This window comes from Lasioglossum baleicum, chromosome 2, assembly GCF_051020765.1.
Source record: "Lasioglossum baleicum chromosome 2, iyLasBale1, whole genome shotgun sequence".
In the NCBI taxonomy this organism is placed as follows: Eukaryota; Metazoa; Arthropoda; class Insecta; order Hymenoptera; family Halictidae; genus Lasioglossum; species Lasioglossum baleicum.
Window position 1 is genome coordinate 10546779 of NC_134930.1, and position 16492 is coordinate 10563270.

The following is a 16492-nucleotide window of genomic DNA, read 5'->3' on the forward strand; positions in this document are numbered from 1 at the left end:
TAAGGTCGTTCAGAGAATGAGTTATTCATTTCCGGGAAAGTGAAGATGAATGAATGAATGAATGACATCTGTAAAAATAATGTGCCGCAAAATTGTTTATGGCAAAGAAAATTGTTATTAAAGTTTGAAAGGAACCATATCGCTCATGCACAAGAAAAACGTCACAAATGGGTCAATCCATGGCGAATCGATCATTTTTTGCAGGCACCATCGGCGATTTTGTTCTAAATGAAGTATGTTGTAGTCCATGTGAAATTAGAGGGGATTTAAGTCATCATTTTGCCGGTTTCGAATTTTTTTAGAAATGGCAGGCCTTCAAAGTTTTCAATTTTTGCCCATTTCGGCGAAAACGGGCCTTTACTTACAAATTTTTATCTCAAGCACTGTTTGTCCGATTGAGCTAATTTTTTTTGTTTTATTCGGAAAGGATTGGGCTATTACAAAATAATTTTTTCAACCTCGAAAATCAACTTTATAATGTCGAAAAATTTAAACAAATTCTTCTTTTTCGTTTTTTTCGATGATGGTGCTCAGTGATCTAAATTTTGAAAAAATATGGTTATATTCCTTGAAGTTTCCCCTTTAAAATGAGCCCTTGAAAAGGATGGTATCATTAAAATTGGCACCACGATGAGCTGGTAAAGGACGCCGTGTACCCCCGTTTCAGATAGAGGCGGGTCGAACGCACCGCTATTATGGTCCGTTAACTATGCCGCTGGTTTCGAGAACACACCAGCAGACTGTATACGATTAAATAACTCTATTTATAACTGGAGAACAATATTAGTAACCACTCTTGGCCAACAACACCTTTTTTAATGGCTTCTTTTATAAATTCTTTTATAGATACAGTTTTTATAGGAATCACATGTTTTACAAAAAAGGTGTCGTTGCTCAATGAAAATCACGAGAAGGTGGTGGTTTTCTTCCATTGGGGAGGGATAAGGAGGGTTTATGGTAAGAAGTATGTATAGGATCATTGTGTGTGGGGTGGACGTAAGGATTATGGAAAAAATATAAGAAAAACTATTCCATTACACTAAAAACAGAGCCACCATTATCGCACGAGCAAGTTTTGCATATCAGTTCTTTATTCGATAATGGTGTAAAGCTATGACAGCTTCTAGTGCCTGTAAATTGGTAATGCTGTTGCAAAACGAGCTTGTAAACAATCAGCATGTTTGTTATGTTCATCTAGAGTGACGTAATTAAATGTTATATTTGATAAAGATGTTTTACACAATCAAATTTTGCAAAAACTTCAACAGCTTATATCTGAATCACTAATTGTTTGCAACATATGGTTCGTTTCAAACTTTTTCTCTTCTCGATGAGTAGTAGAAGATAGGAATGGGATCTCAAGTTCTATATGTACTCACAAATCCGAGTCAATTTCAATAACCAAGTTTCATTTCATGGGTTTCGATTACTACTTAAAAGCAATAATGTTTCAATGATTATATTTGAAAAGTGTTCATTTTATACAAACTGATATCGAGCCTCGGAATGAGTACTTACAAGTTTCGAAAATATGCTTATAAGTGCTTTGATGTTGAAATGAATCGAAACTTTCACAAGTAGTACTCGAATTTTTGAAATCAGAACTGCATAGGTTTTAAGCACTTTCTTTATTAAATTCGTAACTATTTAAGAATAATATTTCCGATAGATTATGAAATTATAGTTATACATGTTGAATTAAATTATGCATTAGAGGACAACATAATTGATTTTAAAGGTAAAAAAAATAACGATTAGAAAAATCAGAGAATTTCCAGTACGATATTCATAAAAGTTTCAAATCTGTTCGACCAAGATTCGAATATATGCTTGCAAGTATTATCACATCAAAGTACTTGTAAAAGGTTGGAAACTATCTGGCATAGGTTCGAGTATACTTAGGAGTATTATTTCTGTTTTTCTGTTATTATTTCTGTTTTAAGTACTCGAATTCAATCAATCAAAGTTTGAACCTGTTTGCGAGATACTTGATCCCATCCCTAGTAGAAGGTGTTGATGTGAAAAAATGTAAAGTTTCTTTCACAAATGTCCACCGATCCACAGGTGTTGATACGCCCCTATGACGGATGACCATTACTTTTTCTACACCCTGTAAATACCTACTGCAGCTTGTTTTCCAGCGGAAATACTAAAAGTTACATTCTACGAAGAACAGTTATATTTTATTGAGACGCTGCACGTATATTTTATGGAATACGTACGGAAATATTTTATTACGATCATGACTAAGAAATAAGGCAATGCATTATCGAATCTCGATTCAATATCGATGAAAAATGTCAGTGTAAGACAGACCAAAAGTTGTTCAAGCAGTGCTCATTCCGAGAATTATTTCATTCGATTTTAATGAGGCTAATTCGAAATTGACAAAATGAATCCGGTGAACATTTTTGTGTTTTTGCTGCCGCAATTAACGGGCGTTTTATGCGTAGACGAAAATGAGATTATACGTGACTATTTTTCGTTCAAGAAAGTGAGCAGGGTTGTCGGTTTCTCCTGTGAGACTCTGGAAAGTGAGTACGAAATACGAATACTATGAACAATAAATTAATACGACACTTGCGTTATTTGAAGGTAATTATTTTCGTGATTTCTCGACTTGATAGACTTCTCAAGAGTCCAATTTCAGTTTTTAGATAATAAACTATTTAATTTAAACTAGTTAATAACAAGTTAACACGTTCAATGCGGGTCAGTTCTGGAACTGACTTAAACTGACAAACGGAGCCGATTTGTGCTCAAAATTTTTGAGAAAAAATTGTATTTATTTCATGAAAGTGATTTCCAGAGAGGTAATATATAGTTTTCAAAAAAAAAATTTTTTTAATTCGCGTTGGGGCGAGTTTCAGATCGTCAAAAACGCATTGAAAGTGTTAATAACTAGTTAATTAAAAAAAATAATCCATAATTATCGATCGTAAATGTTGAATATCTAATTTAAAGATGCTTTCTAATAACTTTAGCTTTAAAGTTGTTATAGCAAACGCAAATTCTACCTTTGAAAAAGGTTCAAAACGGAACCGAAACGTTGGGAAAGAACAAAAGTTTTTTGCAAAATTGCTATATTTATTAATTGATCGAAACGGTAGCGTCGAAAGCATCTTTAAATTAGATATTAATAAAAAAAATTTCGTATCTCTATTCTTCTACTGTGCTGATGTTTTGATTTTATACGATGCAGACGACGTCATGCTCGCAAGAACGTTTAACGACATGTACATTACGTATATTTCGCTGATGAGATCTAGAAATGCGCAGCGCATTGACGTTAGAAAACTTTTAAGGGCCGAGTATCACCAGCTGGGTGTCTTTCTGGATTCTCGATGCAACAGTAAGCGTTACAACAAAATCTTGCTTGACGTAAGTGTCTCGTTCTTGCAGATTGTTAGAAACACCATATTGTCACGTCACGTTTGACATACATAACAGAAAGTATTCAATTTTTGTGCAGGCAACGAAATATTCCATGTACGGTGAGATGCACAAATGGTTGATTTTTGGAACGAATTTGACTCACAGCTTGGAAATGTTAAACGACAACACATTCAGCATCTTGACGGACATCGTGATCGTTGTACCAACAACGAAAGATTATGTTTTATACGATGTGTACAACCCGTGCAAAGAGCGGGGAGGATCCATGAACGTGACAAATTTCGGAACTTGGAACAGCAAAAAGGGTTTGGACGTTACCCTAACTCAATCGAAGTTTGACAGACGATCGAACTTGCACGGAATGACACTCAGAGTCGGCATTGTAGTGAGTTGTTCTTAATCGTGCAACTAATTACAGGTTTTGCACTCCAAATTCACCCTTTTGCAAGTCAAATACACCTTTTTGCAAATCAATTACACCCTTTCGTCAATCAAATTTTACCTTTTGCAAATAAAGTACACTCCTCAAAAGAATTAAGGGATCACTTGTGCGAACCCGAAAAATTGCTCCCACTTTACGTGATCATAACTCTGCCAAAAATTGCTATATCGATATCGTTAAACAATGGTTTGAAAGCCTGAAACCTCCAGTTTCAGATGCTCTGTTTCAAATTGTTGCTATGTTGGTTTTTTACAAAATTATAGCAAGATGAAGACAACACTGACGGTTAACAAAAATTTTGTGCAACTTTGGAACAGCACACGGGGAGCAACAAATTTTTTTGATAAATCGCGTTAATATCATTTGGAAGGGCCATCGTTCCTGTGTAAATTGCGTGGTTGTTGAATATTGTGCGATTTTTTTTATTCGAGTTATTCAACATTGAAGTAAATATGGGCTTTTTAACTTTAACTGGCTCCAAAAAGCGAAAAAATTATCGTGGAATCTTGTGGAAAAAAGCAATAGAAAGAGCGTTTCTTTCTCTTCAAGGCACTCCTTTTGTTTTTTCAATTTCATTAACATTTCGATATACCAGGTGTTTCTGAAAATATGCTTACAAAATGCACAATTTCCATTTTTCCTTTAACTCGCTATATCTCGGCGATAAATGATCGTAACACCATGATCAGAACGTTAGATTGAAGCAGAGATTCTGCTGATTCGATTGAGTACCCCATGAACTCGCTGCGACAATTTTTTACCTATGGCAGCTGTGTTTGAAGTTAGTGCTTCGCAGAAATTAGCGCGGCCACGTACAGCGGCTGCCTGACACCTCCGAATATGCTATGTACAGCCGCGCACAGTGGAAAATTTGGACCAAACTCGATTAAAAATCAAAGAACTTTCAATAGAAATGGGGTAGAACGATGAAATTTTTTTTAAATTAAAGCTGAAACTTTGCAGAATATGAGAAAAATAGGCAGATTATGGTACGAACGTTCTTTAATGTTGAGAAAATTCATTAAACATGTAGAATTTCAAGAAAATGTGGTTTCTCCAGTACCACGCGCGGAAAATTTTGTTTTTTAAATGCTATATATCATTTCACGTAGATTTTTTCACGCTGATTTCAAATTTTTAGACCAGATTCGCACAAGTGATCCCTTAATTCTTCTGAGGAGTGTATTTTAAAGTAAGTTTTTGTAAAAAAAATCAAAGCAAATGTAAATCAATTGTTAAGGAATTTAAAATTTTATTTATTGCAAAGCTGTACATCAAATATTTATTGGAAAGTCATTACTAGGCTGCGGATTTTATGCATTTATGACAAAAATGGGTACATGTAATTTAAAGCAGTGGACAAGTTAAAAACATTTAAGGACATCAATATATTAGCTTCAGCTTCATAGAATAATTAAAACAAAAATACAATTTTTATTTGGCTCCTGTGTTCTGCAATCAATGCAAAAATTTTTTATTTTGCATAAAGATCCACAGTCTAGTCATTACGAATTCATTAAATTTGCAATGTATGAAAACTGTGTGTAGATATGTATATCCATTGTAGCCATTTTCTGATTAATAAATTTTACAAGTGAAAGTTACATACAGTGACTCCCACTAATATTCGGACACTCTTAAAAACACCGTAACTTTTTAAATATTGGACTATGCGATTTGAACTTTTTTGGAACGCTAGAGCAATTAGTTTGCTACAGGATGTGAAAAGAAATTTTTCAAAAATTGCATTTGACCGGAATTGTAGAGGAAATACTAAATGTTGCATTTGACAACTTTTTTATGCGGGCCTATATTAAAGTTTTAAAAAATATGTTTTGTAGATCTGTGTGGGTTATATGCATTGCGAAAGTTTCATCGAAATCGGTTGATGCGGGGAAAAATGACAGTCATTGAAAGATGTAAGAATTCTTAGATTTACTGCTGTTATAGGTTGAAAATCGTGAAAATCTGCAATTTTTACCATCTTTAAACGGTTGTAACTCATTGCAACGAATACCGATTTTGACGAAATTTTCAGGATATGTTTAATTGAAACAGATCTACAAAACGTATTTTCTAAAATTTCAATATAGGCCCATATAAAAAAGTTGTAAAATGGATCTTTTAGTATTTTCTCTACAATTCCGACCAACTGCAATTTTCGAAAAAATTTCTTTTCACATTCTGTAGTGAACTAAGTGAACTCTAGCTTTCGAAAAAAGTTTGAATCGTATAGTCCAATATTAAAAAGATTATCGCGTTTTTTAGAGCGTCCGAATATTAATGGGAGTCACTGTATGTATTTATTGAAGTGTATTGAGTATTGAGTCTTGTGTTTCCCTTGCAGTAATTACACTGTTTATGTGTGTCTAATATAACACAGAAATTCGCTGTACCCTCCTTACATGGAGACTTCTTCTGAACTCAAGGGAGATGCTTTCAAGTGTAATTAATTTTAAATATTCTTAATGGGTTGATTTGTACAATTGATTTGCAAAAGGTTGAATCTGATTTACAAGAGGGTGAAAGTGATTTACAAAAAGGTTAATTTGACTTGCATAAGGATGAATTTGACTTGCAAAAGGGTGAATTTGGAGTGCAAAACCTATGTCAGTTATTAAAATTAGTAAAGAATTAATCATTGTAATATTGTGCACGTGTATAATTTACATAAATTTTATAGATGAATTTCAAACCCGAAAATCAGTCGCTGCACGAAATGATGCTGGAGTACAGCATGAAAGCCAAATATGGCCGATCGAAGTTTCTATATGTGCTCCTGTGGCATCTATCGTCTCTCTACAATTTTACGTAAATATGGAAAATCTTTCACGAATTTGCAGGAGATCTAAATTTCTAATTACAAAAAAATAAACATTTGATAGTCATATTGATCTTTGATGATTCGGTCTTGTACAATCTTACAAAAACTGATATGTGTGAGCCTCAGAACTCTACAGATAAAACCACTAGATACGATCCAAGTTGTATCGAGTCTAGTGTCACTTTCATCAGAAGAATGCCACGAACAAGTTTTTCTTGGCGCAAGTTCCACAAAAAAAAAATAATGAAAAATATATAGAAGTTTTGCAATTGAAGTAGTAGTGGTTTCACTCCGATATACTTGACCCTAGCCTAGGTTTCTCTGGCCTGGGGCCTGGGCCTTCGGGCCTCGACGTTCGGTACGCGTTTATTCGAGCTGACGAAAGTTAGTCGAAAAGTTATTCTAAGCCTTCGAATAAAGAGATAAAAATAAAAGATGAAAATTTTATTCGAAGCTACGAATAAATGAGCTTCGAATAAACAATTATCTTCATTCGTTGGATAAATTCTCGTCGAACAAAATTATTTATTCGATACTCGTCGAATAAAGATACTTTTTTCGTTAGAACCTTCGAATAACGAATAAAGATATAAAGTATGTTTTATCCGAATAGTTATTTAAATAATGTTTTATCTAAATAATGCCCAACTACGATCTGAGGGCGTGTTCTTACTCTGTAGTTCGTGTTTTCCAGCATGAACGTCATCCAAATAACTGCGCAGCGTAGATTTGACCATTCTGGCCCTGTTTTCGAAGCTTTCAAAAAGAAGACTATCGATTTGTCGACCAGTCCAGTCGCAATGAAGGTTGACCGATTGAATAATGGCGACATTATTGGACCAGTCTGGCCAATTCGGTATGCTACCGCTATTATTTTGCTTTTCTTGGTAACCATTTTAAGTTGTAGAACGTACGATTGAAACGAACTGATTCTTTACTTCACTGACGCTATTTCACAGTACCAATTTTTTAAATAAATTCCAGTATTTCGACGGATTTAATATACAGGGTGTCCCAGGTTTTAAGGTTCAAACTTCGTCAGTATATTTTCTATGCCATTCTATGGCATTAAATAAGAAAAAATGTTAGGTAAACATAGGTCACATAGAGCTTTATTAAAAAGTTATAACAAAAATACGGAATGCAAGTAATATAGGAATAGTAACAGACTTGCTGTGTTACACTGCGAGCATTGGCTCGAATAGATCAGCAATGTTTACATTCAGTACTTATGTAAGCTCTGTGTTCTACTGATATCACCTAAGATTGAAAGTAATTTCCGCCAGTAATAGCTATTAGTAAGCAAGTCGGTTACTATTCCTATAATACTTGAATTCCGTATTTTTGTTATAACTTTCTAATAAAGCTCTATGTGACCTATGTTTACCTAACATTTTTTCTTATTTAATGCCATAGAATGGCATAGAATATACTGACGAAGTTTGAACCTTAAAACCTGGGCTATCTTTCCTGTGTAAATTGCGTGGTTGTTGAATATCGTGCGATTCTTTTTATTCGAGTTATTCAACATTGAAGTAAATATGAATGTTAGTAGGAGTACTGTACATACACAGCGTTCAATTATTATCAACGGTGTAAATGTTATTTGCCACAGGTCGTGTTTCATGTTTCGTACAATTTCCTCGACGAAGATAAAACCGGCCCAATTTCTGAAACCTTTGTCCGTGAAAGTATGGTACGGAGTCTTATCGATGATAGTGATCGTAATGTCGATTTTAATCATTTTTATAAGACTGGAGGGTGTCCGCGAGCCTGCAGATAATTACGGACTCTCTGTTTTGCTAACAATAGGCGCTCTGTCGCAACAAGGTAGAGAATCGTTCGAAACGAATGCCGTTCGTGAGAATTTGTTGACTTCTCAAATAAAAATTTGTTTCGTACAGGTTCTGCATTCGTGCCGACTCGTTGCGCAGCTCGTATAGCGTTCTTGCAGATTTTATTATTCAGCACGATCATTTTGAATTATTACTCGGCCAGTGTCGTATCGAATCGGCTGAAGAACAAAGGTGAAAAAATGAACGATTCGCTAATTAGTTTAGCCAAAAGCGGTATGAAACTGGCGGTGGAACCTACGCCTTATGTTCGCTCTTTTCTTCAGGTAGTACATTTCAATGTTATCGTTCACGCCATATTTTTTTTAGATGCACGATTTATTTTCTTCATTATAGATGTCAGTTTCTGCTAACTTGTAGGAAGACTTGTGAACGTTTTCTATGAAGTTAGGTTCGAAATCAAGCTTATTGTGAAATCAGATTACGGTTTTATGATATCTAATAGTGCTTTATCGATTTCTAAAAGAAAAGTGCATTATCAAACCAGTGCCACGCCTTAGAAGCACTTGATGGTTTAAAAGAGCCCCATAATCATGTTTGATTAACGCTATACATATGTCTACTATGAGTAACATCATCGCGAGCCATTTTGCTATTGGCGGCAACTATGACGTGATTCGTACACAACGATTTTTTCGACAATTGTACAGAGTTAGTGGAAACTGAGTTGTTGGCGAGTCACAACGCAGATTATAGTGTAGGGGATGGGCTCCAAGAGTACCGGACACGTAATTCTCTAAAATATTATTTATAATGATGACCACACTCCGTTAGTCATAGCTAAGGGAAGGACAGTCATCCAAGAAAGTCATGTGGCCTTGGATAAACAGAATTTGCTATGCCATCACAGACGAAAAGCGTGATGACCACGATGTGGTACAGCCTCGAACAATAAATTAATAATCCCTGAACTGGTTTAAGGGAGTAAACTCGTTTTTCCATGATTGCAAGGGTGCGGGATCACGTTCTCATTTCTCAATAACAAAAAAAATGGGGTTTTTAAGTAAAAAACTGTACGCTATCGCCCTTGAAAGTCCTATTTTTTCGTGTACTGGGCGTAATTTGCATTATTCTGAAGTATACAACTATTTTCATAGCTACATGTTGCATAAAGGAATTTGAATAAAGGTATTTTCCTCGCTTAATCAACCAATGCCAACCAGTCACGTGTGAGGTACACGTACAACTTTGAGGTTACCCTAAATGTGCAATAGTTTACAAGTTATTAATATGTATATTCTGTGTTGTTATTATAGGTAAGTACAACAAATATTGATGTAGGTTTATATGAAATAGACCGTTTTTATTGTATTTTTTTTAATTTATTGAGGAAAACACTAATTGTAAGATACACTTGCCCGTAAATATTACTACACGGGGCAAGTGCGTACTATCACGGTGGGGTAACTGCGTACTGTATGGGTAACTATAAAACTAAACAATATATTTAAAGCAATAAAAAGCATTTTGTAGCAGGTTTGATAATAATTCTTTTCTTGCCCCATAGCACTCTTGAAACAATATGTTCGAAAGCATTTTTAAACTTTGTTTTTAATATCACTGTATCCCCCCTTTCATATTTCAGCATAAAAGTTTAAAATGGGTAACTATAAAACTAAACAATATAATCAATCATTCTTTTCTTGTCCCGCAGCACTTGAAACAAGGTTTGAAAGCATTTTTAACTCTCAGAGACGCTCTTGCCCCATTTTCGGGTTGACACTTTGTACAATATCCTATCAAAATGCTAATTTTCAAGTAAAATTAGAATCCTACATAATACTGATTCATCAGTATTTTTTACATACCAGACTGAAAATACATCAGTTTAAAGTCCAACTTTGCAAAAACCAGGCCCCACTTACCCCACTCCACCTTACTGAGAAATCCCATTTCTAACTGACTTCGAAAAAGGAGGTTACTCAATTCGATCTGTATGTGCCCTTTTTTCGCTTTTTTTCTCAGCAACAAATCAGCAACATGTCATTTGGAAAATTTCCAATTTTGCGCTGTCTCCGAAAAGATTGTATTGTATTTAATATTTTATTTTAATCAATTTTAAACAGGTGTGTATTCATACAAATCAAAAGGAAATTATTTCATACCTTTTAGTGCATTTTTGTTTTATATTGCCAGTTGGTGTATATTCATATAAATTAAATGGAAATTATTTCGTACTTTTTAGTACAGTTTTTTAGTGCGTTTCGAAGTCGGTTTAATTTTTTTTATAAAATGTTTTGTATTATCGAGACATGAGAACGCGCATCCCGCACACTTGCAATTCTGGAAACGAGTCTGCTGCCTTAAGAAGCAGTAATTATAAGAGTATTCGTACGAGAAAAACTCCCCCCAGGGTAAAATAGTAGGTTGGTGGGGCAATGACCATGACCAATAAAAGTCAGGGTTGTTTTCGAACTTGGCACCGCCCCTAAAATGTAATTTGGGAGAAAACTCGACAAGCTGACGCCACTGGCGAAGTCAAGAATAACGTCATCAAGCCCTACATTTCCAAAACCTGGCCAGAAGCTTCTCTCTTTTTGCGTTTTCGCAATAGAATTTGTATTCACGTGAATAATAAAAATGCATTCAATGTTTTGACACATTAGGTACCGGATGCGGATGTCCGATACTTCTATCAGAATTGTTGGTCGAAGATACCCGAGTACAACAGGTATCTTCCATTAGAGGAAGGACTCGATGGGGTGGCCAAAGGAACTTTGGCTTATCATGCGATGGTTGATTCCGCTTATCCTTACATCGAGCATACGTTCAACGATCGAAGTATCTGCGAACTCACCGAGGTTCATCTGCTAAATACGAACTTGGCGTTCTACGCGAGACACAGGAGTCCTTTCACCAAGTTATTGAAAATAGGGTACGTACTGATAAAATACGTAATGATAAAACTTGCACAAAATCTGCATAAATGCAGTTTCCATTTTTTAAAAGTAACACGTACCGCGTCATCGTAATAAATTCGTCAATGACTTGTTCAGAACACTAATATAGTCTGACGACTAACAAAAGAAACATTGGTAGACTTGTCGAAGTGTTACCTCCTCTTATTCTGAACAACTTTTTCCTTTGGAAGTATTTTCCTTTGGTCGGCTTTAGTTTACGAGATATTCGCACAAATAGTTTCTTAAAGTTGTTTGCCACTTAAAGTGGCATGTAATAACACTTGACCTTGTTTTCGACGAAGACATAACGCAACAACTGGCGCACACTGTCGCACAATGCTTGTAGCTATGTACAGCGTCATGTATATGTTCGCATATTTTCAATGACCACATTTGTTATTTACGGCAGACCTAATACAACTCACTCTGAAATAAACTTAAAATCGAAAAATTATGAAAACTATCAACTTAACCATCCACGATGGCTAAAAGCTCGAGTTACTTTCTTGTTCTTTGTTGTCATTGAACTAATTTTCCGAGTGAGTTCGTGTTAGGTGTTTCTGGGAGGAGGTGCAGAAAAGGGCACTGCCATAAAGAAAAAATTCGGTCATTCAGAGAAAGGTGAAATGCCCTAAGTGCGGACAAGCCAAAAGTGATGCCTAAATCTGAACCATTGAATTTTTATAGTAAAACCAATAATTAAGAGATTAAGTAGCTGTGAATATTATTTGATTAAGACATCAATTGAAATTTAAAAATAAATTGAAAGTTTATCTGAAAACAGTATACAAAATAGTCTATTTTCATGCGTATCATGTGCACATTTATAGTTTGAACTTTTATTAGCAAAAACCAGATATAATTTAAGCCCTTAGGCAAAAACTCAGTATCACGCATAATAATATTGATATTTTAAAATAAATTGGCAATCAGATGAAACTTAAATAATAATTATTAATTCAAATATTAGATGTCGAAGTTAATAACTGTTTTAAAATATACATAAGTACTCTATATGTACTTGGAAGCGATGGCAGTAGCTGTCCAACTATAAGCTTCTACTCGATTTGCATACGCCTTGGACACGTGTTTGCGACTAAAATCAACTCGTTTTTACACTTAAATGGCAAATTATCTAACTAAATGTCTATTAGCTTGTAAAAAGAGAGGAACAAAATTAAAAAAAGAAAAAGAACAAGAAAAATTAAAATTATTACAACAAATTGAAGATAGTACGTTAAAAATCAATGATAAATCTAAAAAATAAGGTCTAAAGCAACTAATGAAAATAAAGAAGAGAAAGCGAAATTAATATGCACTCAATTAGAAAATATGGAGAAAGAAGTATGTATTGTCTCTTGAAATGCTTGCTTTACAACAAAAAATGAAGATTAAACAGGATAGAATTTAATATAATGATATTTTGATATGTAAATCGTTAATGATTTAATAAAGTTCAATGTTATATATAGATATAATTATATGTAAATTCAATTTGTCCCGGTATAGGCTTTACTTCTGTCCAGGTACTAGCTTAGATTGGATTTACTCTCTCTCTCTCTCTATGTCCAACTATAGGTTAGAATTATTCTTGTTAATATAATTAAAATAGTAATCTAAACAATGATTTTTGGATTTTAAATTACTTCGAAAAATCTGAATTTTATGTTAAAACTTCGAAATTATTTTTGTTTATCTGAACTGATACAATTAAAGGTAGCAAAAAATGCTATCCAGGCTTAGGGCATTCGTTTGCGAATATCTCGGAAACTAAAAGAGACCGCCATATAAGTATTTCCAAAAGGAACAGTTGTTTCGAATTATGAGCTTCATATTGCATATTTCAATTTGATCAAAATCCGAGAGGAAGTAACGTTCCGACAAGTTTACCGAAACATTTTCCTGCGCAGATTGACGAAGATCAGAAACGTCGGAATCCAAAAGCGCGAATTAAAACGATGGTCAGCGAGACAACCATTCTGCCCCAGTAACCTGCTTATCGCCGAACCACTATCGATCCACGAAGCAGCTCCTGTTTTTGTCTTTTTGTGTATCGCCGTCGGATTCGCCATTCTTATTTGCGTCATAGAAAATTTGGTTTACTGCTGCTTGCATTCTCGGTAATTGAAAAACCAGATAAAACGCTGATAATACAGACCTCTAGAACAGACTGAAACATCGCAAACTATAATTTTTACTACTCACGAAATAAAAAGTGATATATCATTTTTCAGATTTCTAGGCGCTATGATAGAAGGAAGACATTTAATCGACAAGAATTTGTATATACCCTCGCTGCGAGATATCAATATGCAAACACTGAGGAATTTCAATCTATTCAGAGACTCGACGAGTTCGCAGATATCTTAAAACGTGGTTTTAGAAATTGCATGTTAAATTCACACATATAGTGTAAACTGTAAACACAAACTTTCCTCGTCTTAGAAATTGTTTCATCAGGTTGAAAGTGAGATGAAATTAATCGAAATTCTACTAAAACATTACACTACTGTGCAAAAGAAAAAAACACCCAGTATAATTATAAGATAGATATACAGTCAGCGGCAATATTAAGTGGACACTCTTAAAAATCGCATAACTTTTTAAAAATTGGTCCAAAGGACTTAAATTTTGTTAAGATCTTAGACCGACTAGTTCGCTAGAGAAAAAGTAAACAAAAATTTATTAAGATTGCAATTGGTAGGAATCATACAAAATTAAAAAAATGATGTTTTGTCAACTTTTTTATCTGAGCCTGTAACGATAATTTAAAAAATGAGTTTTATAGATTTCGGTAACATATGCATACTGAAAATATCGAAATCGGTCATTATTGCAATGGGCTACATATGTTTAAAGATGAGAGCTTAAGGGTGAAAGTCGCAGATTTTCAGCCTTGCCAGGGCATTTCGCCCTTATGTGATCATCTGTAAACGTTTGTTCAGACTGAAAGTGCGAAAAAATTAATTGTAAAAATCGGAAGGGTATGAAAAATATTGAAGTTTAAATTAATTTTAATTTAAATTCTCCTCTTGTACAAAACGATACAAACAATAGTATGAATTTCACTGTTGCGTAACAATAGCACCACATCAATAAAAACAATGATAAACGATTTTAATATCTTGTAGGACCACCTTTTTTTGAAATTAACTCGAAAACTCTATCTGGTACGCTATCAATAAGTTTCCGAAAAATGTCTCTGCTGATTTTTTTACTAATATCGATTATGGCGCTTTTTAATTCGGAAACGTTTCCGTATTGCCGATTTTCTGCATAAACGTTCCTGACAATTATGCCCCAGATATTTTCCATGGGATTTTGGTCGGGTGAACATGCTGGCCATTTAATATTGTTAATATCGTTTGCTTCGAACCATGCCATCACTTTTCGACTTGTGTGTATAGCCGCGTTATCTTGTTGAAACGTCCAATTTGTAGTACTATTTTCTTGTAGAAAGGGTAGCAAATTGTTTTCCAAGATACCAATATATTCATCACTATTCATTTTCTTCGATGGGAAAGCTAATTGTAACATGCCATCACTGTGAAAAGCCCCCCAAACCATAAGACTTCCTCCACCGAAATTTCTTTTCGTGAAATACCGTGGTTCCTTGCGGAGATCTCGCCAGTAGGAATTGTACCCATCAGGTCCATCAAGGTTGAATTTTTTTTCGTCCGAAAAGATAGTCTAATTGTCAATAAAAGAAATTACAATAAGCTGGGTTTAGAAGATTTTCAGAAATTAACTTACGTTATGCCAGTTCCGATGCATGTTTGCTCGAGCGTATTGAAGTCTTGCAATCTTATGGCGCGGTAGAAGTTTGGGTGCAGACTTTAATTTTTGTCTCACGATGTTTCCATTTGCTTGTAAAGCTCGATGTATAGTCCACCGTGAAACATCAAGATTAAGTTCTTTTTTAATTTGGTTACAACTTTTTAATGTGTTGCTGGCCGTTTTCACAATTATTCGTTCCGTACGTGGACTCAATTTCTTCTTTGGTCCACCCGTTTTATTCTTCCCATAGTTATCTTGGTCACGTAAAAAGTTTATAACAACTTTATGTGACCTTCCTAGCCTACGAGCAATTTCGCGCATGCTAAAATCTATTTCCTTCAGGGCTAAAATTTTACCCCTCTCTTCTTCCGTTAAATATGTACCACGCGGCATTTTCAAGATACAAATTTTTATATTTACTGTGGAAAATTCTTTTTTCAATTTCTATTTTCACGGATACTTCGTTATGATACTTTGTTTAGTGAAATTAGTAAATAACAACGACGGTGCTATAGTTACGCAACAGTTGAAAATCACATTTTCGATTATATCGTCTTGTATAAGAGGGCCATTTCAATATGATTTAGTCTACAGTCCATTTTTTTCATACTTTCACAATTTCTACAATAAATTTTTTTGCACTTTTCACTTAAAGTCTGAAACTGGTAAAAATTTAAACGGTGCTATAGTTATGCACCGCAGTGTAGCTCATTGCAATGTTGACCGATTTCGATGAAATTTTCAATATGCATATAAGTTACCGAAATCTATAAAACGCATTTTTTAAATTATCGTTACAGGCTCACGTAAAAAAAGTTGACAAAACATAATTTTTTAAATTTTGTATGATTCCTACCAATTGCAATCTTAATAAATTTTTGTTTACTTATTCTCTAGCGAACTATCCGGTCTAACATCTTAAAAAAATTCAAGTCCTTTGAATCAATTTTTAAAAAGTTATGCGATTTTTAAGAGTGTCCACTTAATATTGCCGCTGATACATTTGTCCACATACTTTCAAATAAAATATTTCTTTCGTTTCAACATTTATTTGTGATGCTTTTGTTTTCAATTTGAGATATTGTAGCTCGTTTAATTTGTTTTCAAAAGCACAATCAAATAATCTTTAAAAAAAGAGCACTTAATATTGCCGCTGACTGTAATGACAAACAATGTCTTTATGTAGAAATTGTATTGTGTGTACAATGATTGATTTATTTCATTAGATAATCAGCAGTAACATATATTCTCAGAGCTATTCAATTAAACAGCGAAATCCTTTTTCAAAACATACTATATC

The 16492-nt window shown here is 34.2% G+C and overlaps 1 protein-coding gene across 1 annotated transcript; it reads left to right on the forward strand.

Annotated features, from left to right (window-relative positions):
• Positions 1-43: 43 nt before the first annotated feature.
• Positions 44-13788, forward strand: LOC143216284 (ionotropic receptor 75a-like). The gene is made up of 10 exons (XM_076439190.1): positions 44-2558; positions 2957-3381; positions 3473-3781; positions 6522-6649; positions 7357-7518; positions 8278-8492; positions 8567-8781; positions 11122-11390; positions 13326-13535; positions 13650-13788. Exons 1-10 carry the CDS (start codon positions 2393-2395, stop codon positions 13783-13785), a joined length of 2235 nt encoding a protein of 744 aa, XP_076295305.1. The 5' UTR covers positions 44-2392; the 3' UTR covers positions 13786-13788.
• Positions 13789-16492: the final 2704 nt, after the last annotated feature.

Coding starts and splice junctions, on each gene's coding strand:
- LOC143216284 (XM_076439190.1), top strand. CDS start 2,393: ATGAATCCGGTGAACATTTTTGTGTTTTTGCTGCCGCAATTAACGGGC. Junction 3,782..6,521: donor CACTCAGAGTCGGCATTGTA/GTGAGTTGTTCT, acceptor TAAATTTTATAG/ATGAATTTCAAACCCGAAAA. Junction 11,391..13,325: donor ACCAAGTTATTGAAAATAGG/GTACGTACTGAT, acceptor TTTCCTGCGCAG/ATTGACGAAGATCAGAAACG.